This window comes from Centropristis striata, chromosome 23 (genome assembly GCF_030273125.1).
Source record: "Centropristis striata isolate RG_2023a ecotype Rhode Island chromosome 23, C.striata_1.0, whole genome shotgun sequence".
NCBI classification, from domain to species: Eukaryota; Metazoa; Chordata; class Actinopteri; order Perciformes; family Serranidae; genus Centropristis; species Centropristis striata.
The window spans coordinates 22,920,361-22,946,031 of record NC_081539.1 but is presented as its reverse complement, the minus strand read 5'-3'; the positions used below and the strand labels follow the sequence as shown (position 1 = coordinate 22,946,031).

Sequence of the window (25,671 nt, the reverse complement as noted above, 5' to 3'; positions counted from 1 at the left end):
CATCACTACCTCAAGCAGGTCAGTCCACCTCTGTACAGGATTATCTAAATACTGTGGACAACAAACTCATCCTGCCTCCAACTACCTGGCCAGTGTACCAACCTCCACCTACCGAGTCATCTTTACCCATCCAGCCACAGCACCAACCTGTAACTGCCTGGCCACAGTACCAGGTTCCAGTTTCCCAGTCATCGCCACATAAACATCCATGTTACGAGCATCCACCTACCCAGCTGCTCCACCAGTATGTACCCACTCTGTCTCCAGTCACACATCATTCCAACCTTTCACAGTATCCAAAGCATCACAAGGCACTGCCCACATCTTCAGACCTGTCAGAACAACCTGTTTTGGTGAATTTAGATCACCAAAGACAGCCACCAGCTCCTACTGTGACACCCAAAGAAAGCTTTCTCAAAATGTTGTACAGTCCAAACCAAGAATCTGCTGTTCTTGGGGACCACAGCCAGCCTAGTACGTCTGAACTTGACACTTCTTCAAGCTCGTCATCTGCGGATACTTTCATCATCGAGCGTGATCCACTTCCAGAATCTGGAGAGCCAATTTTCAGTTTGCCTGAATCAAGAGAAGACAGGTCATGGAAGCCATGCAGGGCATGCAAGGCAGAGATGGAAAAATTAGTGGAGGAGAAGGCCAAACTGCAGGATGTGCTGTGCGGTATAAGTAAGTACATTTTGTCTCTCTGTTTCAGTTAATTGTTCCTTTAACACTATTACTTTTTTCTCACACAATTTTCCTTATGTACCAAATTAAACTAAAACTTAAAAGCTTTTAACAATTTGGTAAAAATCTTAGCCCATCATGAAATCTCTTGATTTTTTTAAAACTAGTCTCTTCCTTTCCTTTATTTTATTTTTGCTGCTGTGTCCCTGTAAGGTAATTCATATTTTGTGTCACAGGTGGTGAGCACCTGGAGGCATTAAAAAGCTTTCTGAACAAAGTGGAACAGATCCAACCGCAGGCTGATGTTGGGGCTCCAAAACACAGATCTGGAAAGCAAGAGCTGTATCCAGAAAGTGGCCTATTCGTGTCTTCTACCCGCCTGGCTGCAATACATGCAGAAGCAAAGAAGGACTGCCTCAGATTGTTCCATCTTCTTTTTGATGAGTTTTTTACTGCAGAGGAGTGCCGAAATGCTGTGGCCTTTGGGAAGCACGGGAAGGTGCCAGATGGGAAGACAGTCCTGGATAAGTTCAAAGTCAGTGGGATTCTAAGTAAGTACATTGCTCATTGTCAACAATTTATGGAAATATGGAAAGGTTGTGGAAATCCATCAGTAAAAATACATAACATAAAGAAGCACAAATTATTTTCAAAAATGAATTTGTTGTAATTTTACTCTTTATTTCTTTCTTCTGCCCCTTCTCACATTCATCACAATATCTGGCCAAATTTGGCATAGTTTCTGATGTATTAGAACCCCATGTGTCACATAGCTACATTTAATTTTTTGATTGTTTTAGTGACCTCACAGTTTTACTGAATTTCCTCGTGTGAACCATAGAGATATTTCAATGTGAATTTTGTGACATCGGGATAAAAAAAGCTCTCAATACTGTCACTGTAACTGCTGTTACATTATGAAATTTGTAATTTGTGCTTTCTTTTCTCCGTTTTTTTTCTCTTGCAGCTTACATCATGCGCTGTAGTACCCTGGATGGATGGACACCGGTGGAGAAAAGTAAGGTCAAAAAAGCCTTCATAAACAAATGCCGCATCAGGGCCACAACGCTGTAAAGTATTTCATGTGGCATACTGATGTATGTTCAATGTTCCATGTTCAAAAAAGCCCCTGTATGCAAATGCTGCATGAGGGCCTTAAAGACTCTAAAGTTGTTAAATGTTGTGCAATGTGCACTGTTGTAAACTTGTGCTGATACTGCTCAAAACACTGTTGGAGACATTGTTACTGTTTTAAAAACATACTTTTACTGAAAAGAGACGCATTTATAGTACAGGCAATGTGAGAATAGCTTTTGCTGTCTTTCAATGTTAACTTTATTGTAAACATTGTTATTGTGAATGTTATTACAGCTTCTTGAAATACTCAAAATACTCAGTCATTGTACTTAACAATTGAGTCCTGCTGTTTTGAATTTGAATAAAGATTCAGATTACTTTATTAATTCCAAAAAGGAAATCAATTTGTCTGTCAGCTCATTTGGTATAGAATTATAAAGCCTTATGGCTGTTGGTGTGTGTGTGTGTGTGTGTGTATATATATATATATATATATATATATAAGCATGCGTGCGTGCGTGCGCCATATTGCTCCATAGGAGCTCCAGTATTGCTCATTTTCTTCTCCAAGGAGAAATAAAGGAGCCATTAAAAACACTGAATTGAGATTAGCAAGGTATCTCCCTTAAGTCTCAAGTATGACTCCCTCTAATTACTCTGTCTCACCTATTGCTCCTAGTGAATTTTAGGAGAAACATATGAGAAACATTTTAGACAAAATAGAAACTAAAATGAGGCTGAGATGAGAATCTCAAATTTGTCTCCTGAGCTATGGAAGAGCAAGCTTTGAGCAGTAAAATCTTCCTCTGGGCGCTACCGCTCACTGCTGGTGCCCCCGGTCATAACATAATGTTGATGTGAAGTAGTTTTAGTCTGCATGAACTGCGTATTGTCTTTTATTTTGAAAGGGGACGGAAGTGTATTACGTTGATTCTGTGTCAGATTTCCTGTCTGGTGCAATCTTCTCTGTTGAGCTTGACGCCATGGTAGAAAAATCAGTTAGCTTAGTGTGCTAATGGTAGCTACACGTCACACCAATCAAATTACAGTACAGATATGTCCAGTTGGAACCAAAAGTTCACTCCTACAGGAAAACACTAATCATGTCAAAATTAAAACTTTAAATATCTACTATTTGATGATTCCAATTTTTGACCAAAGAAGTACACCACTCAAAACAAACACAAGGTACTTTTACTTTTTTTTTTTTGTGTAGATCAGTCACTGTGTCAGTGTTGATGTTAATAGAGCCACTGCAGACACCGTACTGAGGAACACTCAGTTATACAGGTTACCAGGTCTGGGTCACGGTCATGTTAACTGCTTGATGCCAGCTGCCTGTATGTTGTTTTATTGCATCCTCGTCGTGTTTGTTAATAAACCAGGTTGTGAGTACTAACCCTGCGTCATACATGAGAACACGAAACATGTAGTCTCATATTTTCTTTAATTAATGGCTATTTTTCATCGTCTCCCAGGAGTTAAGTCTACCTTTGTCATGATCATGATGTAAAAAACCTGCTATACATCACTATTGCACAATGGCATTTGTGTGGCATTCCCATGTGAAAGAGAAAAGTGCAAAGATCTGTGATAAATTCCATCCTGTCAAGTTTTGATTTACAGGTCAGGTCTATGCAACTGTGGGTGAATTTGTGCATGAGCGCATGTGCCAGCATGTTAAGTGTGTGAAAATGCCTGTGGTCATTTTTCATCTCTTAGATTAGTTTGTGTGTGTGTGTGTGTGTGTCTGTGTGTGTGTGTGTGTGTGTGTTTGTTACAACGTGCATGCGGGAGTGTGAGAATATTTCCTCCTGGCTCTTGCCAAGCCAATATCTATTTCTTCACTCGTTACCTTTAATCTTTGATTACCATGCGGCACTTTTCCAAAATCCTCTAACGGTTGAGTGATTTAGTGTTATTATTTTCCTGCTGTGTCCTGTCCGAGCGTGGGGCTAACTGGCACCGAGAACTGTTAATTGCTTAATTATGGAGATAAGAAAATGGTCAGGAACAGAACTGGCAATGATTAATGCAGAGTCTGAGAGACTTTTCTCTCTCTTTCTCATTGGAATTCACTTTTAGATCATGCCTCGTATATATAAACAAACACAACCACACATTTTTACTTGTTGTTTTAACCTCAGATCTCTATCGCTGCTTCCAGAGTACATCTCTTTTTGTCTTTTGTCCCTGCCCATTAACATTCAATTGAAAGTGCATGAATAGCAACCGTAGATTCATCATGGTTTTTTTTCTCTCCCTTTCTCTTCCCTCATGAATTATGGAGCACCTCCCCCGGTACATTTAGTTGAGCTGCTAGTAAATTAAATGCAGTGTGCCGCCATGCCACACAGGAGCAAACGGGCCAAGCAGGGATATATTGGCCTGCGCTGTTGTGGCCAAAACATTTTTATACCCCCCAGTGTTTCCAGGCACCACAGCCTCTCAGAAAAGCTACAAGAAGGCATTTGTACTCAAAAATGTCATTTTTTCCAATTCTTTTATTCCAACATGGCTCACGGTTAAAAAGCAGCCAAGATATTAAAGCTCTCAACAGTCTATTCAACATGAATGGTCATGTAGTAATATAGAAATGATGTAAGCATGATAATAGTGGAGTAATTCAACACAGGCCATGGTGTAATGCAAAGTATTTGACCTGAAGGCAAAAGCGAGGTTATGACTTTTAAATGTTTCAGACGTGATATCCACCTCAGCGTGTGCTGCACAGGCTTCACGCTGCTCCATATTTCTCTCCTGAAGCAGGCATGAATGGGGGTGCTGGCCCTCTTCTTGCCCCCCCTGATTTATAGTGCTATGGTAGTAAAATGGCATACTAGGATAACATGGGTGGTAATAAATGACTATAAGACAGCGACTAGCAGCTGTTAATGCTACTGCCATTAGACTGAAAAATGAAGGGCGCCAGTGATTCCGTCAGATTTATACATTTCCTCTATGCCATGCATTAGTGCATGTCATGGTAAAGTGGCAATCCATATATGAGCATTAATCGTCCGCTGTGCAATTTGGCCTTAGCCAAAATATTATGCAGGAATCTTTGAATAAGCCAGGGCTGTATTTATCAATCCATGAATCATTCCTGGGAATCATGCTGAAAGTCAAAGTAGGACTAAGAAGACTCCTATGTTAGAGGAGGACTTGAGAGTTATTTATGAACTTTTATACACATATTGTCACCAAGAAAAGGAGTACTACTCAGAAAGACTAAGGAAATGATCATAGATTTCTGCGCACCCCCCCCTCAGCCAGTGAATACACAGCAAAATCTGTAATGTTGTTTTTTCATTGTTAATAATTTTGAGTTGGTGAGTGTTGATTTTGGAGTTGTTTTAACACTTGTAGTGATCAAAAAGCTCTGCCACCTGAGTTAGATTCACTTCAGTTGGAGTTTTTTTTCTGATTTTGCGACATGTATGTTCGGCTAAAGACAGAATGCAATTTTAATGTATCGTAAAACAAAACAATGAATGTTAATTATCACATTAGTGAAATGAAATAACATGATTTTAGGGTTAAAAGTACACTTTAATGTGCCAAAGTCACACAATGAATGTTAAAAATTAACACTCAGTGAAAGGGAATGACAAAAGTTAAAAGTTAAAGTTAAAAGTGCACCTATGTGGTGTCATAAAACAACACCAAGGGTGTCAAATGTTTAACACTATTAAAGAGTTAAAATATTAACACTTTTCAAAGTGTAATTTTAACTCAGAATCCGTGAGAACTATATAAACTCAGAAAAAGTGTTAAATTTAACACTCTGTGAGTTTAATTCACACTCCCGATTTTGCTGTGTACCTGTGGGGTGGACATGGAGGTGGTGCCAAGTTCTAAGTATCTAGGTGTATCTGCCCAATATCTCATGACTATTTGATAATTTTGAATGTTGATTTGAAGGTGGTTCCAAATGGTATTTAAAAACTTTTATACAAATTTTATGTCCAATGACCGGCTAATAATATACATACTAGCTGCCATTGGGATGCATCTGCTCCATCGTTGGGATAAGCCTGCATTCAGATTCAGCCTTTGGATCTCCACTCGTACATGCATGGCCTCATTCCAAAACAGCTTCATCACTGTTGTCTTCTTCCTGCATTTTATCCATGTCTGATTTGTTGTTGGCGACCGTGGTAGCGAGGAGTCCTCACAAAAAGGGCAGGTTGTCCTCGTGGCTGTTCTCCATGTTACATTTTCATGTTTTATTGACAGTGACAGAGAGAATGTGAGGGGGAGACAGGGTGGAAGCAAAGAGACCTCGGGCCGGATTCGAACCCTGGGTCCACTCAGTCTTAGTGCTACATGCTCTACCAGTGAGCCACCGAGACTCCCTTTAGCCCACTATTCTTACACAAAACACATACCCTATACTGTAAATAGAACCCTATTCTTGTCATTAGAATTGATTAGATTGAACTTTATTGTCACTGAACAGTAACAGTAAGTAACAGCTACTTGGACAACAAAATGCAAAATATAGGCCATTTTTCTCTCTTTCCCTTGGCACTGACAATCATACACAAATATATTGTGCAGAACATTTCCTACATTTTTAGTTATTTTGTGTCTTTTTTTTTTCATTTTGTGTCTTTTTTTTGTAATTTTGTGTCTTTTTTCTGTTATTTTGTGTGATCTTTTTTTAAGTAATTTAGTTTTTTTCTGTCATTTTGTGTGATTTTTTTTGTTATTTTGTGTCTTTTTTTGTCATTTTGTCTCTCTTTTTTTGGTCATTTTTAGTTATTTTGTATCTTTTTATGTGTCCTTTTTAGTTATTTTGTGTGATTTTTTAAGTTATTTTGTGTCTTTTTACTGTCTTTTTGTGTCTTTTTTAAGTAATTTAGTTTTTTTCTGTCATTTCGTGTCTTTTTTAGTTATTTTGTGTCTTTTTTTGGTCATTTTGTTTCTTTTTTTAAGTAATTTAGGTTTTTTTTGTCATTTTGTGTCTTTTTTTTAGTAATTTTGTGTCTTTTTTCTGTCATTTTGTGTATTTTTTTGTTGTAATTTTGTGTCTTTTTTTTGTCATTTTGATACTGGCTCAAGCGGCACCCAGGTAATTTGAGTTTGAGACCCCTGCTCTAAAGTAACGATAAACTTTAACAACAGAGACACAAGTACACACTTCACAGGTACGCAGTTAATTTGTCGCACTGCTCCTTTTGTTTAATAAACGGGCCACACCAGTTTGACTGTAGCTGCGCTAATGGCGCTAACGAAGCTAACCGGGCTAACCGAACTAACTGGAACACAGTGCCTGGACTCCAGTAGGCTACTCGCCGATATGGTATCGGAATCGGAACAACTCCAGGTAGAAGGAAAGTATGAGACAGAGCTTTGGAGCAACTTACTTAGTTGATTCACAACACTACAACTAAAGGATTCTCACTCTGCGTGTGTGTCTCGCTGGATGTCGGTCGGCCAGCGGAGCGGTGCAGCCAGGAGAGGGAGCGGGTGAGAGGAGGATGATACCATTTGCGAAGCGGGGGTGTTTTCATTTTCATCCTTAACATATACATTAAAACCACAAACTACGGATTTTAATCATTTAAGTTTTTCAAAGACGAACAAAATTTTTAGAATAACAACATTTCTTACTTACTAGTTTTAGGGGCTAGCCTCGCCCATGTCTTTACCATTGTAAGAGAATGTGGTTTGTATTTTTTTTTTTATATATTTGTTTTACAATTACTAGATGCAAAAAGGGGTTAAAGGGTAATTTAACCAATATAATGCCAATATTATTTACCCATTATCCCATACTGTAGGCCTTACAGGTCATTTCTAACAGGCAAGTGCTTTTAGTCCTGGTAGAAAAAATAAGGCAAGAAATGAACATTTTTATCCAGTAAGAGCTGATGTACTACTCTGAGGCGCTTGATAAAGATAGGTCCAATGATCTTTTTAAAACCAGCTTTTGAAGGGAAAGGTGCTTTCAGGTGCAATAGTAAGATATTCCTCATTAGAAAGTGTCTACTGGTCCATCTGGAGTCCATGCTGTGCCCTTTGGTCCTTTTCATCAGTGGCCTTGCACAGTGGTGGTTTGGGAGAATAAAGAGACAGCACAGCAGCGATAATGAAAAAAGGATGGGACATGTAGGTTTGCTTTACATGGCCAAGGACAATTAGCGGCTTCATCGAGCATGGCCAACAAATACCGTCCAGTCACCTCCCTCCTTCCTCATTTCCAGATGACTGGGCCCGAATTCTTATTCAGTGTTGCAGAGGACACCAAGGACCAATAGCTGTTAAGGGATGGGAAGAGCTGTAATTATGAAGGGATTGTCTCAAGTTCAATTGGCTTTGTACACACCATTTCATGCTAAACGGATATATGAGGTGAATTACAAGAAGCCTTTTAACTACAGTGCCGAGAGAAATCACAGCTTCCTGATGTTAACCCTTTGATGCACAACATGGGTGAAAAAAGTGACCCGACAGAGTTTTTATGTTCTATATCTTTGCAATAAATTATTTTCATCATTCATTCAGTATTCCAGGTTTTCCTCAGTTAGTTTGTTTTTGATCATCATACATCCTAATTTTATGTTTTCCTTTATTCATTTTTGAATAAAATCCCTTTTTGTGTCACTACTCTTCTAATGACCCATATCCATTTTTCAGCTAAGTAGCTTGCTAAGCTAACTACTTAGCTAACTTCTTGGCTAAATAGCTTGCTAAGCTAACTAATTAGCTAACTTCTTGGCTAAGTAGCTTACTAAGCTAAATATTTTGCTTAGTAGCTTGCTAAGCTAACTACTTAGCTTACTTCTTGACTGAGTAGTTAGATTAGTAGCTTGCTAAGCTAACTACTTAGCTAGCTTCTTGGCTGAGTAGTTAGCTTAGCATCTCGCTAAACTAACTACTTAGCTAACTTCTTGGCTGAGTAGTTAGCTTAGCAAGTTACTTAGCGATGCAATAATACAAAAACTTTTTTTCTTCATAAAGTATAAGAGGCAAAATGGAAATAATGATCTGTTGTTATCAAAAACAAGATATTTGAAGAATACTTGGAATATTCAATCATAAAATAAGTTGATATCAAAAGATAGCACAGAAACACACGTAAGCAAGCATTAAATAACATGAAGGAAATGAATGCGTGTAAATTTTGACCCATGTTGTGCTTTAGAAGGGGGTGTCAATATGTTGTGCATCAAAGGGTTAAGTTGGACTCATAATTGAGTTTTGACATCTTAACTGCAGAGAAGCGCTGCAAGAGTCATCATATTCACACTTTGTTAAAAAAAAAAAAAAAAAAGGCTGTGTGTTTATCTGAGAGCATCTGCATTGAAATCTCAATAAGCAACAGAAGAATCAGAGACGCTTTGATGTTAGGGAAACAAAGTCTGCGGCAATATCTTAAATGATGAATGAAAACAGTGTTTCCTTTCAAACCGACTTTTCATAGGGCAGATATGGAAGAGATGGACAATCTTTAGGCATTGATTAAAGGCTGTCAATGATGGTGATATAGGCTGGATAACATTTGTAAAAATGCTCTTTGAGAGATGACTATGAAAGCAGATGTTGGCCTTTCATCTCTGCATCTGCGTGGGCCCATTACTGTTTCTGTGAAAAATAATGACTCTGCCTTCCAGTATGATGAGCACTTTTTAAGTGGACCTCATTCTTCATGACCTATATCCATTGTCTTACCCTGTCAGCAGTGGGAATAGCACAGCCATTCATGTCCTGTATCAAACACAGAGTCAGGGATATTTTTTGCCATAAAGCACACATGCCACTTCAGACTTGATAGTGAATATGTGCCTCCTATGAATTGTTGGATTTGCATGAATATTTATGGAATCATAGTGGGAGTTACAGCATGTGAGGTAATTACATTACAGATAGAGGGAATGGATGTGAGTCATAGCATATTTTACATTCTCATGTACAAATTGGCCATTGTAGTAGAGATATAAAAAGCCTCCTTGAATTAATGGCTTCCAAATGAGCTTGGTAAGCAAAGAAAAGGATTTACTTTGAACCAAGTGAACCATCTATGAGGCTCAGTTTTTTGAGCCGTATTCTATTTTGTTTTTGTATAAAGGAAAAGTACATCCCAGTGCTGCGTTCTCATATAATACTGTTCTTTGTGCAATTTGACAGGATAATGTTGCATTTGTGTGGATCACTGCTGATGATACTCATACGAGAGGGAAATCATCACTGAAAACTTCCCTCTAATGCGCCCATTACTTTGTAATGACGCCAAGTGTTCAATTTCACAGTGGTGGCATGAATTTGTAATTACCACATATAGATTTCCCAGTGTTTCCTGATTGCAGGAGAAACATACTGTATTCACTACCGCCCCGGGTCCAATAACCAGATGTGGAATAGTCTCCAGCTTGTGTAGATGCAGTTTCTTCCCAAAATCTTGAGAGTGTTTCTCTGAAGAAAAATGCAATGAGCGGGTGTGATCAATCAAAGCCTTTAGTTACGTGCAGCACGGAGAGCGTTTCTCAGCAATCTCTCCCGACAGAAGAAACTTTCCATACTTTTATACAGTGCCTCAGTCTTACATGATCAAAAGACAGGAGGTTGTTACAGGTGAAGTTGCGTCTTAATGTAATTAACATACAGGAACGTAGTTGCAAAATAGTGAGAGAAAACAAAGAAACAAAGAAACAAAGAAACAATAGAAACGTGGATTGTGAACCAGTTCAGGTACTTGCCATGCAATACACATTGTAATCCCTTGCAGTTGGCCTGTCTGCCCATTTGTCTATGAGACATGATTTAATTAAATGTTGTGTAAATGTTTATTGTTTAAATATCAAGAATCTAATACTATTTTTCCACACTTGCCAGCAGCATCCCTCCCAAATGAGCCTCAGTCGGCTGCAATAGGAAGTGTTTTCCAGTTAGCTATCTTGCAGCGATCAATACTCCACCTCCTCCCATAATGTTCAGAGAAACCCAAACTTCTAATGAGAGACTTTTGTAGCCATGTTCCCCAAGCCCCGTAATGCATGCGGTCAATATGAGAGAGGATCTGCTGGATGAACTCGAGAGGCAACCGAAAGAGAGAGAGAGAGAGGGAGAGACACACAGAGAAAGAGGATGGCAGTGTTCAATAATAAGCACTAACAGTCTAGCAGGTTGGACCTGACCCAGATTCAGTTTACCTCAAACTGTCTCACTATGCTATCTCCCAGTTTTCATCTCGCTTGATAAAGGGCTCCTGTTTTCTTAATCCACACTGAGGGATGAAGCACATTATGTCGGGCCCCAGTTTGTCAAATCCAGATTCGATTTTTGAAAAGGTTAATGGCTACGCTTGCAAAAATCCAAGGCAAAATATTTAGCATGGAGCCTTTCTGATCACAAATAGGCTAATATTTGTGGTCCAGCTTGGGATGTTTCCTGATGACCTTTGTCAGAAAAGAGCTGATTAAACAGAAGGTGAAGTCGATGCGATAGGCAGACAATGCAGTTTTGAAAAGATGAAGGCCAACTCTATAACTCTTGTTACTGCAAAAACTTTCCCCTGAATGTCTGAAGCTTCGAGCTAGAATTCAGACTAATCAAATCTAAAAGAAAATGGCAACACAAATGCATCATCAAATGCTGATCAAATATATACAAAGGCTGTTATACCCTTTTCCCATAAAATTTTAGGCGTATATGCTGGGTTTTTATAAATGTGGGAAATATTGCTATAAATAGGAATGGTTAATGGGTTTGTTTTTGTCCAGTGGTAAAGGAGCTTTCTATATTTGCATACAAGACTGAGAGTTGCCAGCAACTCTGAGTTTGCACTAAATGCTAATGTCAGCATGCTAACATGCTCACAATGACAATGCCAACATGTTGATGATTGGTGGGGGCAATGTTTTCCACCATTGCCAGCTTAAGCCCCGTTTACACGAGGACGCTTGCAGGTAAAAACGACAAAATATTTAATCAGAAGTGCCTTTTATTTAAACACTCGACTAAACGCGGAATAAAAAGTGAAGACGCGACGACACTTGTGTCTTCTCTTCAGACCGTCATCATGTAAACGAAGCCTTAATTTTAGCATTCGGTCAATATAAGTTTGACCTGATGGTGGTGCTAGATGAAGAGTCAGGGGATCACCAAAGTCAGAGATGCATCCTCTGTGGACCATGAATGTCTGCACAATATTCCATGGCAATCCATTGGTAATGTTGGTTGGATGTTCCACCAATGAATTAAGTCATCTCCAGAGCCACGCTGCTAGCATAGTGAAAAACAGAATTATCAGAACTGGGTCGAACCATTCCACAGAAGCTATTTAAATCTTTGGGACCTGACCACCTTCTCTCTGACCATTTCTCACATTCATGTGAGGGAACACTCCATAAATATTGCATAAATGTCTGACATTTCTGTTTTTAGCAGCATAAATGCTTCCATTTTCATGGAAAGTGCTGAAATCAAATTAGATTAAGATTTATTTGCGTGCTCCACCCTGTCACAGCAATGTATTTCTGCACCAAAATACTGTAGTGTTCTTTTGAGTGACAAAGAGGAAATTACATTACATAATCTAAGAAGATAAATTCGAATCAATTACATTTTAGTATTTTTGGGCCATTTTTCTTTCAAAACCTGTTCTGTCCACATCAGTCAGAACATATATGGGGAAACAATTTTATATTGAATTTTGAAAATGTATTTCTTCAACATGATAATAAAGAGAATAATTAGTGCTTGAGCTTGCAAAATATGTTTTTTTATACATCTGATATTTTCTTCCTGCTATGAAATAAAAAATTCTAAATTTGGTTATTATCAAAAAGGTCCAAATTGAACAGGTTCTATTGAATTATGTGGTTACAGTTACAAAGGGTCAGATTCAGAGGTTTTCTCTTCATTGTGAAAATACCAATTGGTGTCTAAAAATGCATTATGATGTCTTGTGGTGCTTTTATATATTTTCCTGTAATTTATGACACTTTTAGGGTAAAGTAGAATAAAAGCATGTTGTTACTTGCAGCATCTCTAGCCTGTTAAGAAAGTTGGCCGATTAATGAAAGCAAAAATGCACACTGTCATCAACTAATAGAGATTAACTCAGCGCACCTCAGAGAGCGTCCTTTTCCACAGAATAAATGAGGAATTAACAGCTCCTTCAGACAAGGTTCCCCATCGTTGTAAATGTTAAGCTGAGTTTAATGCAGCCAGGTTGATACATTTTGCAGGTCTTAGCGTATTAAAAAGAGATTTAAATGAGCTTCGTTGATCAAACTGCTGGAAGCCTTTGTTCTCCAAGCCCATGATTTATTCAGAGACACTGCACTCGGACCGTCGCTATTTTCTCTCTGTCGTGTTACGGACGTGCGTTCGTCGGCGGGGTTCATTTGTGTTGAGAAATGCCATCTGGCTCAGGCAGCGAAAGCTCTGTAAGAGAGAGAGGAGAGGGAGGGGGTGGCCACAGGGGAGAAATAATATTTGTGTGTAGGTGCAGCATCTATCTATTGACCTCAGAGGGCTGGAAATAGACGACATACAAATTAGAATGTTCCGAAATAATCGGTCACCTCTCGGAAGGAATAATATCCAGGAAAATATGCTCAGTGCTTTGAAAATGAATTGCAGGGTCAGCCTATTTCTGTTACTTTAACACAAAGGAATCCCATTTATTTCTAACTGTTATACTCAGTGTCAGAATCACACACAAAATAATTGTACAAATAGCTGAATAAGGTGGAAAAAAGGCTCTTGAAGCAGCCATTGTGTTACAATTCAAGCCCTTTGAAAACCCCTATGTGACACATGTACAGTACATCACTCTCCTGTCGCTCTCCAATGCAATAGATGATGTAAGGTAGCTCCTTTTTCTTCCCGTCTCTGTTATTACTCTTTGCTTGGCTGCCTGCCAATGGTTCGTGTAAACCACAGTTGTCCTTGCTGATGTACTTTGCTATTTGGTGTACAAAGAAAAGTGACAAATCCCCTCAAGTCCAAAAAGGGCCATTATCTACTGCTTCTTATGCGGCGCAGCATCCGTCTTTTTACGACCACATTATGTGTACTCACATGAAGCATGTTTGACTGAGGAATGATGAATGGCATTCGATATGAAATAGATGTGCTGAAATGTGGCAAGGACAAACAATATAGCGAGGCCTGGTATTGAAAATTTGAATCATTAATGTCAGGCTATATTCATGCAACATTACAATCCATCACATGTCCTCTGGGACTCATTGATTATGAAAACAAGATTATTGGTATCGGAACAGCAATGTACACTATATTACGCCTAATCACACAAGCTATACTGGGACAGAAAGGAAACACTAAGAGTGTTGAATAAGTTAAAGGGCGGGCCGATTACTGTTTGATTTGTGAGGTTGTCATATCATTCTGTCACTTTCTAGTCATGTTCCTTACATAGTTAAATCTATTAAAAAAAACTTTAAAACTCTTAAAACAAGATAAATTAAAGCTGCAAGCAGCGATGAACTGGCCCGAGCAGAGTGCACTGCAAATTGTTTCTTACCAAGATAAAAAAAAAACTTTAGATTTAGAAGTGGTAGATAATTTATCGTGTTTTAAGAGTTAATTTCTTATTTTAAGCATTCAACATGCAAGAAAATCTTGTCAAGTGAAATTATCTGTCCATGCAGCAAGATCGTTTCCCTCAGAATTAGTTTTTTATCTTGTTTTTAGACACACCTTTTTTGCAGTGTACCGTCAGATAACAATTTATGTTAAGCAACATAATCCAGAAACCTCAGGTCATGTAGGAAAATGTTATTGGGAAAAATAGCATTTCAACCCTAAAACATATGTACGTCTCCCAAAACTGTCTATATTTGTATTTAACACCCCCCCCCCCCCCCCCCCTTTAATTTATGTAACACTCTTAGAAACTATACAATACCAGTTTCCTTTCAGTCCCAGTGTAGCTTGTGTGATTAGGTGTACATTGCTGTTCCGATACCAATAATCTTGTTTTTTTATCTTGTTTTTAGTCAGTATGCCCCTTGTTTGAAAGAAACGTTGTACAAGCATGAATTTAAAGCAATGTACTGCTGTGGATGCCATGTGAGTTTGGATCTGAGGCTGAAATTCACACAATAGCTCAAACAGACTAATAATTTGAGGCATCTATGGACCAAAAACTCCTCTGTTTGGTGAGGTAAAATGACCCTTTTTGTCAAAAGAGTCTGCGGGCTTTGAAGAGAGCCACCAGAAGATATTTCCAGCCCTTTATGATGGGGAACTTAAGGTAGCGGCTTTTGTCAATGGAGTCTGGTGGCTTTGAAGAAAGCACGGCAAACAGCTTGTTTCTGTGATGTGACATTCTGAAATGTCCACACTGCAAAAACTGAAATCTAAGTAAGATTAAATATCTTAGATCAAGGGGATATATGCTTATTTTTTGTCTGATAAGATAGTTCTTCTTAGTCAGCATCTTTTTTAATTTTCTTAATTATCTAAATAACATATTACAGCTTGTTACTGAGATTATGACCTATACTGAGTAAATACATGCTTGAAACTAGAATATCAAAAGTTACAAAGCTGTTTCATCAAGACGTACAAGTATAAAACTACTATTTCAAAGAAATAATTTCTTAGTTAAGCATAACTAGGAAATCATAACTTTGACATAATTTTACCTCTTCACATACTTAAAACAAGCAGCCAGATGGAATCAATTGTTTTATTATCAATGAAACAATAGAATTGTGTGTATTGTTGTGTAGTATATATGTAATTAACTAGTACATTGGCACATAGCTGTAAATTGACACTTGATATTTAAACATTTAACATGAAACATTTAACGACAACAATAAAAAAAAAATCACTTTTTATTAGTTAGAATACACTAATTCTAAGGTATTTTTGGGTTTGTTCAGATTAGATATTTTTACTTGTTTTGAAAGTCTTGACAAGCCAAATTTTATTGTTCCCTTGGTATATAATTTTGCTATTTTAAAGCAAAATACACCTAATTTTTCTAATTCTGTGCTGTAATTTCCACACTTAACACAGCTAATGTCGACTCAGCTAGTGCTAGCATTCACAGCTTACTGTGGTTAAATGGGTTACTGCTATTTGCTAAGGCTGAATGGGCGTTTCCATGTAAAAAACATGACATACAACGCAGATAGGGTCTCATATACAGTCTATGTGCTGAAACAAAGTCAGTGCTGGTTATATTGATAAAGACTACAAAGAGGCAGCGCTTTTGATCGACAGTGTAAACATGTCCACATGAAAATGAATTCTGGCAGTTGCTTACATCTCTATCTGTAAACAAAGAGCATAAATCATGCGGATATTGAATGGTTAATTGCTTTTCAGCTAACTTTCATTCCGGGGAATTTGGTCTACAGAGAACTAAATACCATGTCCTCAGGTCACATTGCTATATTTGGAAATACATGTTCCTTTCAGAGACCAAGTGAGGCATATGAGAACATCATCTTTCCCTTCGACCACCCCTCCTGTTTTTATCTTTCATTCCTCCTGAGTGATACCGTGTCTTCTGCCTCTCTGCACAGGTTAACGGAAAGTTGAGACTGAGTTCAATCAATGCTCCGAATTACCAGACGAAGGACGATGGAGCAGCCCATTACTATGGCTGACCCACTTAGGGTCTGGTCATAAGAGCCAAACAAAGTGTGTTTCCAGTCTGCCTTGGAAAGACATGTTTTTAGAGTAAAACAAGTTTTTCTCATTACTGACCTGTCTGGCTGAGGGAAGGCTGAGAGTATCAAGCATGAACCACGGAAAAAATGTAATATCAACTGGATCAAAATGCTGCCACACTGTAAAAAAAAAAACCTGTTGTTTTTACGGTAAAAAAGACGGCAGCTGTGGTTGCCAGAACTGTACCGTAAAAAATACAGTAGAACTTTATTTAATATTACGTTAAAACGATATTGACACTGTTGATTCATGTTTAAGATTGCCATTTTATTCATTTTTTTACTGAATAAATAAAAGGTTTTTCCATCAAAAGAAATGCTATTTTGCCATATTATTGACAAGAAAATACTTTTAAATGCTGCATGAATTAAAGATTTTACCATATATATACACACAGTATATTTTTGTTAGAGATATGGTGTTTAGTACATTTAACACTGAGAAAAAGTATTTTTTTACAAAAGATAAATGCAAAAATTACAATTGTAATATATTACATTAAATACATATTACAGTATATTTTACTGTGGAGTAATGTATTTTTCAATAAAACAAAACTGTAAAAAATACTGTTTTGGCTGATATATATATTCATGGTGTTTCATTGTTACTGAAACTAAATTGACTAATTTATCATTTTACGTCTTTTTTTGTCATGGTTTAGCAGTTTTTCACCGTAAAATCTACAGACATTTTTACAGTGCAGAGTATCGTATTAGTTTCATTACATCATGGCTTTTCCAGGGTTATTCTTACATTATCATATTGAATTAAAACTTTGATACACATATATATACGTATATCATGTGGCACAACCGTGTCTTAGAACCTATGATGTTAGAATTGGAGTTCGTACACATATAACACACATACATTTTTAAAAAACTGTAAAGAATAATGGACTCTCTGAACCTTTTGTCAGACTCTAAGCTCCTTGTTGTGGTTTCATATTAAATCCAGCATAGACTGGTGAAGGATGAACCTCCTTAGTTGAAAGCAGGGTTATATAGGTGAAGAGGGGTCTCTATTAGCCTGTACATGATGATTGTATCAATAGTGGTGGAATAACTGATTGCTAAACTCATAACTCAACAGCAGTTTATTGAAGCAGTGTGCTTGTGGCTTTAGTAAGAGTGATACCTTGTATTTAAAGAGTTTAGGTGTTGGTTTCTTTTTTCATTTCTTCAAAACCAAAAATATGAGAGCCAAAGTTTAACATACAGCTATATATTCTGCTGTATTGGATTTTGGCAATTTGAGCCAAAAACTCATCAGGTGTGGGAAATTTGGGACAAATTGGACAATGTATGGTCAAGTTATAGAGTCTGGTGAATTATGGCGAGATGCCATATTTTGCCGGCATGCCACGGCCACATATTCGAAGGTCAGTAAAGGTGTTCATATGTTATGTTCCCAAAGGGCTTGTAATGGTATTGACCAACTTAGAAGTCAATGGGATTAAATTTGTAGGCGGAGTTTGGTAAAGTATGCAACGTGGTCATTTTATGAAAGGGGGTGTGGATTAAGCATAAGGGGCGGGGCTTTATGAAATATTGTTATTTAGAAGTGTTAATGGCTGGACTCTGATGAAGCATGAGAAGTTTGGACCAGATGGGACAAGGATGTAAAAGGTATAAGGATGTGTAATTTTGTGGCAAGACGCCATATTTTGCCGCCATGCCACGCCCACATAGTGTGACAGTCGGTAAAGCTTTCAATAACTTTTGATCCCAAAGTACAAAGCCCTTGTGATACTGACCAAGTTTGAAGTCCATGGGGTGAAATCTGTCGGAGGAGTTCGTTAAAGTATGCGAGGTGGAAATGGGAAAAAACGATGAATTGTGCGAAATTCAAACCAAGATGGCAGACTTTCAGTTGGGTTTAAGGTATGGGTCCAAGAGGCTTTTTGGTGCGTCTCCACATGATTCATGTGTGTACCAAATTTCGTGTCTCTACGTGAAGCCTACTGCTAGGGCTAATTATAAAACATGCGACTTCCTGTTGACAGCGGGGGGCGCTCTGACTGAGTGTCAATATTGATATGTGGGTGTGTTCAGGGCTGGACCCTCATCACATATGAGAAATTTGGGACAGATTGGACAATGTCTGGTCAAGTTATACGGTCTCGTGTGTTGTGGCGAGACGGCATATTTTGCCGCCATGCCATGCCCACATAGTGTGACTGTCGGTAAAGATTTGAATAACTTTTGATCCCAAAGGCCTTGTGATGGTACTGACCAACTTTGAAGTCAATCAGGTTAAATCTGTAGGATATAGCATAAGGGGTGGGCTTTATGAAATATTTTTGATTTAGAAGTGTTAAGGGCTGGACTCTGATGAAGCATGAGAATTTTGGAGCAGATGGGACAAAGTATGGAAAAGTTATGACGCGCTCGTGTTTTATGGCGAGACGCCATATTTTGGCGCCATGCCACGCCCACATAGTGTGACCGTCCGTAAATATTTATACAGCTTTTGATCCCAAAGGCCTTGTGATGCTACTGACCAAGTTTGAAGGCAATTGGGTGAAATCTGTAGGAGGAGTTCGTTAAAGTATGCGGCATGGAAATGGCGAAAACTCCATATTCAATCCAAGATGGCCGACTTCCTGTACAATTTTGGGTATGGCTTCTTGAGACTTTTTGGTGCATCTTCCCATGATACATGTATGTACCAAATTTCGTGTCACTACGACAAACTTGTGTGAGGGGCTTCATTCTAGGGGGTGCTAGTAGGTCATTTTGCCACGCCCATTTCTGAAACCTATAAAATACGCACATTTTCGAAAGGATTGAATTTTGGTGCGAGTTAAGTGAGTTTTTGAATATGATAAAGGCATAAAAAAGGCGATTCATTTGTCAAAATAATAATAATAGACGGACCAATTACAATAGGGTCCTCTATTCAGTGCTCGGTCCCTAATTAAAGCTGCAAGCAGCGATGAACTGGCCCGAGCAGAGTGCACTGCAAATTATTTGTATCTTAACAAGATTTAAAAAAAACTTTAGATTTAGAAGTGTTAGATAATTCATCTTGTTTTAAGAAGCAAGATCATTTCCCTCAGATTTAGTGTTTTTATCTTGTTTTTAGACACACCTTTTTTGCAGTGTGATTTCACATTGTTCCAATGGATAGACAAGTGGCCTAATAGTTGTTTTTGTTTTTTTAACAATCATGTCTCCATTATGTATTTTCAGTTTTATGGGGAACAAAGCTTAAGGAATGGTTAGATTTAGGCACAAAAAACACTTGGTAATTTAATCAGCTGTGGCTGAACTAAGAACAGTCACCAGATAGAAGTGAGAAGCAATAAGAGAAACTATATGAATATATAAACTCATCATTGTTGGATACCAAGTTGCAGATGTGCTTTGCAATAAGAAAAAGCTTCAGAGATAGTGAGTGGAACTAAGCAGTTTGGATCTTCACCAACGGTCAATTTGACACTGAGAGGCACATTGTGCTGCCTTTCAACAGCATATTCTCAGGAAATGGATCAGTCTTTGGATGAGCATTTGCAATGTTCATCTTCAAACTTGTGATGCTTGAAGATGCTCTACCACCAACTGGAGCTGGAGTTTGTGTACCAGACGGTAATTAGAAAACAGTGCGCTTGGGATCAAAACAAATCTTCTTTAACTTTCTTTCACACACACCTACACTCACACATACACATGCTCACCCTTCTCGGATAATATAATTATGACAAATGCAGTAAGATGAGAGGCAGTGAAGTGATGTAACCGGGTCAAGTAAAGTTGAGATCATGCGTCACTGGGATGACACGTTGGTACATGCTGAGGCTGGTGACTGAAGTCTGATGATTCCCATCAAGCAGCTGATGGACAGACAAGAAGGATGTTGCCAAGTTGTACATGACTGACACAAATGAGCAGAAAATGTATATTGCATAGCATTTCAGTATGGAAAATAATTTACTGTATCTTTGGATACTGTAAAGCTGACATAAGGGAGTTTTTAGACACTATGGGTTTTCAAAATTGATGAAGGCCATGATAATGTTTCAGTCTGCATCTCATGGTACCAGTTTTTCCTTACTGGTGTTTGAAGAATTCCCATACTTCTATTTCATAATGAATGAAAACGGAGATAAGGCTGGAATTGCACCCTGTGGCTAATGAGTATCCAGCGTTGAAGACATCTGCATCAGGGCATGCAGAGTGCAGGACCAGCCGGTTGGGTGGGGGCGCAGGATGGGATTGAATTGTGTGTTCGTGGGAAGGGAGGATTGCAGTGCCTCATTAGGCTACGATGTCAGAATTTAAAAAAAGAAAAACTCAGGCAATACCAAGACAATGTGGTCCTGGAGGATCATTGATTTTCATCCAAAATGAATTGATGCTGAAAGACGTCATACGCACAGGCATGTATGTTCAGGCATGTGCACTCAGCACACACTGCAAAAAAGGTGTGTCTAAAAACAAGATAAAAACACTAAATCTGAGGGAAATGATCTTGCTGCATGGACAGATAATTTTACTTGACAAGATTTCTTGAATTAAGATTTAGTTTGATAGTTACTTTCAGCTTATATACTTGCATTTCACCACATTGCATGCATGCACACACCTCACCACTGATATACGGACTCACATAATTAAGGTTCATTTTCTTATAACTTGAATACTTGTTTTGTCATGCTCTATTATTGTTTTATTGTCTAATTATCTATTTATTTTTTTCTATTGTGCTTTTTAAATTAAGTGGATTGGATTAAAACCAGATACATTATCTAACACTTCTAAATCAAAAGTTTTTTTTTTATCCTGGTAAGAATAATAAGAACAAATAATTTGCAGTGCTCTCTGCTCGGGCCAGTTCATCGCTGCTTACAGCTTTAATTTTTCTTGTTTTAAGAGTTAATTTCTTATTTTAAGCGTTCAACATGCTTATTTCTAGATTTAACAATCTTAATTTAAGAAATCTTGTCAAGTGAAAACATCTGTCCATGTAGCAAGATCATTTCCCTCAGATTTAGTGTTTTTATCTTGTTTTTAGACACACCTTTTTTGCAGTGCATGATGCGAAGCAAGCAAGCTGACCATAACACACGTCAGTGTACTTTTCCAGTAAAGCAGCAATATGGTATGCTGCATCTTATTAGCATGGTTAATTATGTTGTTTTCCATGGCAAATACAAAAAACACCAGTGACATTTCAGATGATGGGATTCTTTGGATAACTACAAAACAACGGATATTGTCAAGTACAAACAAACTTGGACATACAGGAGCTGATGTCATACAATTTTAATTCCACCCAATATTGTTTGTATTAGGTATGGAGCAGTGCTTACCTTGAGGGCATGTTCTATGAAACCAGTCCTTGTAAGTCATTCAGTCAGAAGCTTACTCATTCATATGCTAATGTTATGGGTTAATATTTGTTCCTCTGATTTGCAATAACCCAAAGTCCACCTCCTCTAATAAGCCCAATGAATAATGCACAATGCTTATACAATGTTTAGAAATGCATATCTTTGTAGATTAAAATCCCAGCCAACCTTGGGTGAGTTAATGGGAAGAGACTATTTTCCCTGGAGGATGTAAAAGAGGCTCAGCAAAGTCCAGTAAACACTCAACACTCTGATATGAGAAGGGAAGCTCAACACTAATAGCCTAAAAATTCACATTGTAGTGTTTTTAGCTGCAGCTTTAAGGCTTAGATATGAGTCAGGTTAAAGACTTTTTGTGTGTACTTTTTAAAACTAGATTGCTGAAAAATGAACTCTTCCCATCTGAAAGATCACCTGTCAGTCAGAGTCAAGTGTTGCTTATTGCTCTGTCTTCTCTTAGCCACACCGTTGATCACTTTTCATGCCCACTGCCAAGCTCCACTTCTGTTTATTCTAAGCAAAGGTCCATTGGTGGTGATATAAACTTAGTCCACAGTATAATGCATGTAGCTGGGATCCAGGCCATGAAGTGGTTTAACTCTATGGAGTCTTGGGCTGTTTTGTCCATGTTTGAATCAGTTTCATCCTGCCTGTATACAGCACTTAAAAAATGTTTAAATGCCATGTTGGTATTTTTTTATTCAGCACAACCTCACTTATATGACCTAATAATTGATTTTTTTATTGTGACTTACTGGATCAACATTTTGAAACAAAAAGAAACAAGAAAAACCAACATAAATGTGATCTTGTGATTGTGTGAGATCCTGTCGTCCAACTCTGGTTTTTATTCTAGTAGGACTCTATTGTATTTGTGTATTGTGTGTTTAACGTAACAGTTTTGGTCATTTTGTGTATCTTTTGTCTTTTTTTGGTCATTTTGTGTCTTAGTTCTTTAGTCCAACATAAAATGTGATTTTGAATCTTTTTTTACTTTCAAAACACTTTTTTAGTTTTACTTGGTTTATCATCATCAAACTGAAACTGGCTTCATGGAGTTTACAGCCAGAACTTTAGAGGTACAGTAGGGCTCCACGCTGCTTTGTTTTCTAGTCTGGATGTGATGAAGAAGTCATGCTTTCGCGCTTTTGGTGACTCCAGAGGTTTAACAGTTATAGGGCAGCTGGGGGGCTAAGAGTGCATTGCCTGACCAATGTGATGTTGAAACAATGAGCAGTCCCCACTAAAATTAGTATGAGGGGATTCTGTCCAAGAATGGCAGCTGGATCAGGAGCCAGTTAAAAGTTTTCCCTCCATCCATTATCCTTATTCAGTCGCGGGGGGGAGCTGATCCCAGCTGGCATTGGGCGAGAGGCGGGGTTAACCCTGGGCAGGTCACCAGACTACCATAGGGCAGACACATTGAGACAGACAACCATTCACACTCTCATCCACTCCTTCAGGCAATTTAGAGTCATTAATTAAACCTAAGCTGCATGTCTTTGCATTGTGGGAAGAAGCCAGAGGATCAGGTGAGAACCCACGGTAACAGAGGGAGAACATGCAAACTCCACACAGAAGAGCTGCAGGCCGGAGTCAAGTTCTGATCAGGATTATTGAAACTAACAATACTGTACCTGTTTGTTTATGTGCTAAGGGTAAATTACAAGTATTTCTGTTTAACCTTCCTGTACTCTTGGGGTCCTTTTTTGACCCCAATCATTTTCAACATACGATTAATATAGATCTATATATATATATATATAATTGCCTGTATGTTATTTCTGCATATGTGCCCCTCTGCATAATTTATAGATAATATAAATTTCAACTTTCTTTATACAATTTTACATATTTTATAAATTTTTATAGCACCCATCCTCCTCGGGTCAAAATGGACCCCATGACATCAAACTGGTTTAAGGACATGTGGAAAAAATTGTCTTTGTTTGTTGTTGTTTTTTCACCTTTTAAGGCATCTCATGACCAACAAATTGATATTCAATTTTCATTTTTTTTAAACTTTTTTTCTCTTGAAATCAGGCCTAAGTTTGTATATTTGACTTAAATTGACCAATAATAATGAAAAAAATATGAAAAATATCAGTTGCCTTAAAAGGTGAAAAAAAAAGTTGGTAATATTTTTTTTCTACATGTCCTAAACCCAGTCTAATGTCATGGGGTCCTTTTTGAGGAGGATGGGTGTTTTTTTAGGAGTACACAAGAATTAAGTTGAAGTGAAAAGGTACATCTGGGTGTTGTTGGCTTGAAAACATAATAAAGGTGCCATGAAGGGGGACTGCTCATTGTTGTGAAACTCTATTGGTCCAACGCATAGACATATGGGTCCAACAGTCCAATAGTCACTGGAGTCCAGTGACTGCCGACATACTTCTGAAAAAATAATTGTGTTTTATGGTATGACAACATTATGGTTAAATAAATGTATGTTGGGCCCAAGGACAGGTGTGTGGTGGGCATTAAAATGGACCAAGAACCAAGCCCTGTGGTATCCAATGCTTAAAATGACAAAATGACTAGACATGATCAGACTTTCTGGCGGGAAAAAGTACTTCCAGATTTCACAACCAGGAGCTTTATTCTGTCAATCAGTATCAAAACGTCATTGTGTCAAAGGCTGCAATCAGGTCAAGTAGTTCAACACAGCACACACATTCATCAGCAAGTCATTTGTCATCTTGAGGACAGTACTCTCTGTGCTATATTTAGGATTCTGCATTTGCATCTTACATGAAAAGTGCTGTAGAAGTTTTTATGTACCCTGTCACAGAAACAATATTTTCCACTCATAGTGGTTAATTTAATAGTTCCTTGTAAATATGATCATCCTTTCTGGGAAGAGTCCTTATTTATTCAAAGAAGGTCAAATGCTGAATTTGAAATTCATCACGGATGTATCCACTAGACAGAAATGAAGCCAAGCAAAAGTTTAATCAGGAAAGCTATTCATATGCTATTTAGATGTTTTTTTCTTTTCCACTTTAAGCCCAATCAGCTGACTTGGGGCACTCACACTTTTCTCTTCAACCAATTACATTTTCCCACAGCTTTTGTGAACTTATCACTTCATCGCTGTCAAACTTTAAAAAATATTCGTTCTCTGCTGCAATCAGCTTCATTTCAGTGTCAGATTTATGCAACCTGCTTCCACCCCGCTCACCTCCAGGTTTCATCATACTCAGATCCTACTGGACAGACCCATGGACACCTCTCACTTTTATCTTTACCACCAGTTTCTACATTTCATCTGGGGGATATTCCTAAAAATGTAAAAGTGTAAAAAGTTAGGAGGTCACAATGAGGTCACACATTTCTTCAACTTTTCCTGTGGTGCACACTATTTCAAACTAATTAAACTACTTTTTTAATTCCAATCTGTCTCTCTCTTTAAATGTAAAAATACAACATGCAACCAAAGACCAATGTCATCCACTTTTCTGGGGTTGATTTAGAGAGAACAGAGGAATCTGTCTAAATGGGCATGGTTGACATAGGGACTGTATTGTGGTTGGATCTATGAAAGATTGGTCAGTTTATATCCCCTAATTAAAAAGAGATAAGAACTTTTCTTTGATTACTTATGAAGATTTATTGACAACTTTTTTATTTTTTTCTAAAGACTAAAGCTGTTTGTTCTGTGGTAGATTATGAAACAAGCTCAAGAAATTGAGCTAGAAAATTGATTGTCTCCTTTAAAATGTCCTCATAATACATTTAAGGAGATCACAATTTATAGACTTGTTAAATTTGCTTTTTTTCACAAATTTGTCAGTGTAACTCCTTTTAATTCATAACCATTTTGGCTCTTCGTAGTACATAGTACTTGGGACAGAATAATTTCTATACAAATGTTTAAATAATTTACA

At 37.9% G+C, this 25,671-nt stretch overlaps 1 protein-coding gene across 1 annotated transcript; it reads left to right on the top strand.

Moving 5' to 3' along the window:
* The first annotated feature begins 85 nt into the window (after window positions 1-85).
* LOC131961953 (uncharacterized) lies at window positions 86-2,139 on the top strand. The gene is made up of 3 exons (XM_059326890.1): window positions 86-684; window positions 921-1,235; window positions 1,652-2,139. The coding sequence occupies exons 1-3, from the start codon at window positions 420-422 to the stop codon at window positions 1,756-1,758; spliced, it is 687 nt and encodes a 228-aa protein (XP_059182873.1). The 5' UTR covers window positions 86-419; the 3' UTR covers window positions 1,759-2,139.
* The last annotated feature ends 23,532 nt before the right edge of the window (window positions 2,140-25,671 follow it).

What these genes read in the sequence shown, in the direction of transcription:
- LOC131961953 (XM_059326890.1), top strand. Translation starts at nt 420, where the DNA reads ATGTTGTACAGTCCAAACCAAGAATCTGCTGTTCTTGGGGACCACAGC. An exon ending in GGATGTGCTGTGCGGTATAA is followed by an intron (nt 685 to 920) that starts GTAAGTACATTT and finishes TTTGTGTCACAG; the next exon opens with GTGGTGAGCACCTGGAGGCA. An exon ending in CAAAGTCAGTGGGATTCTAA is followed by an intron (nt 1,236 to 1,651) that starts GTAAGTACATTG and finishes TTTCTCTTGCAG; the next exon opens with CTTACATCATGCGCTGTAGT.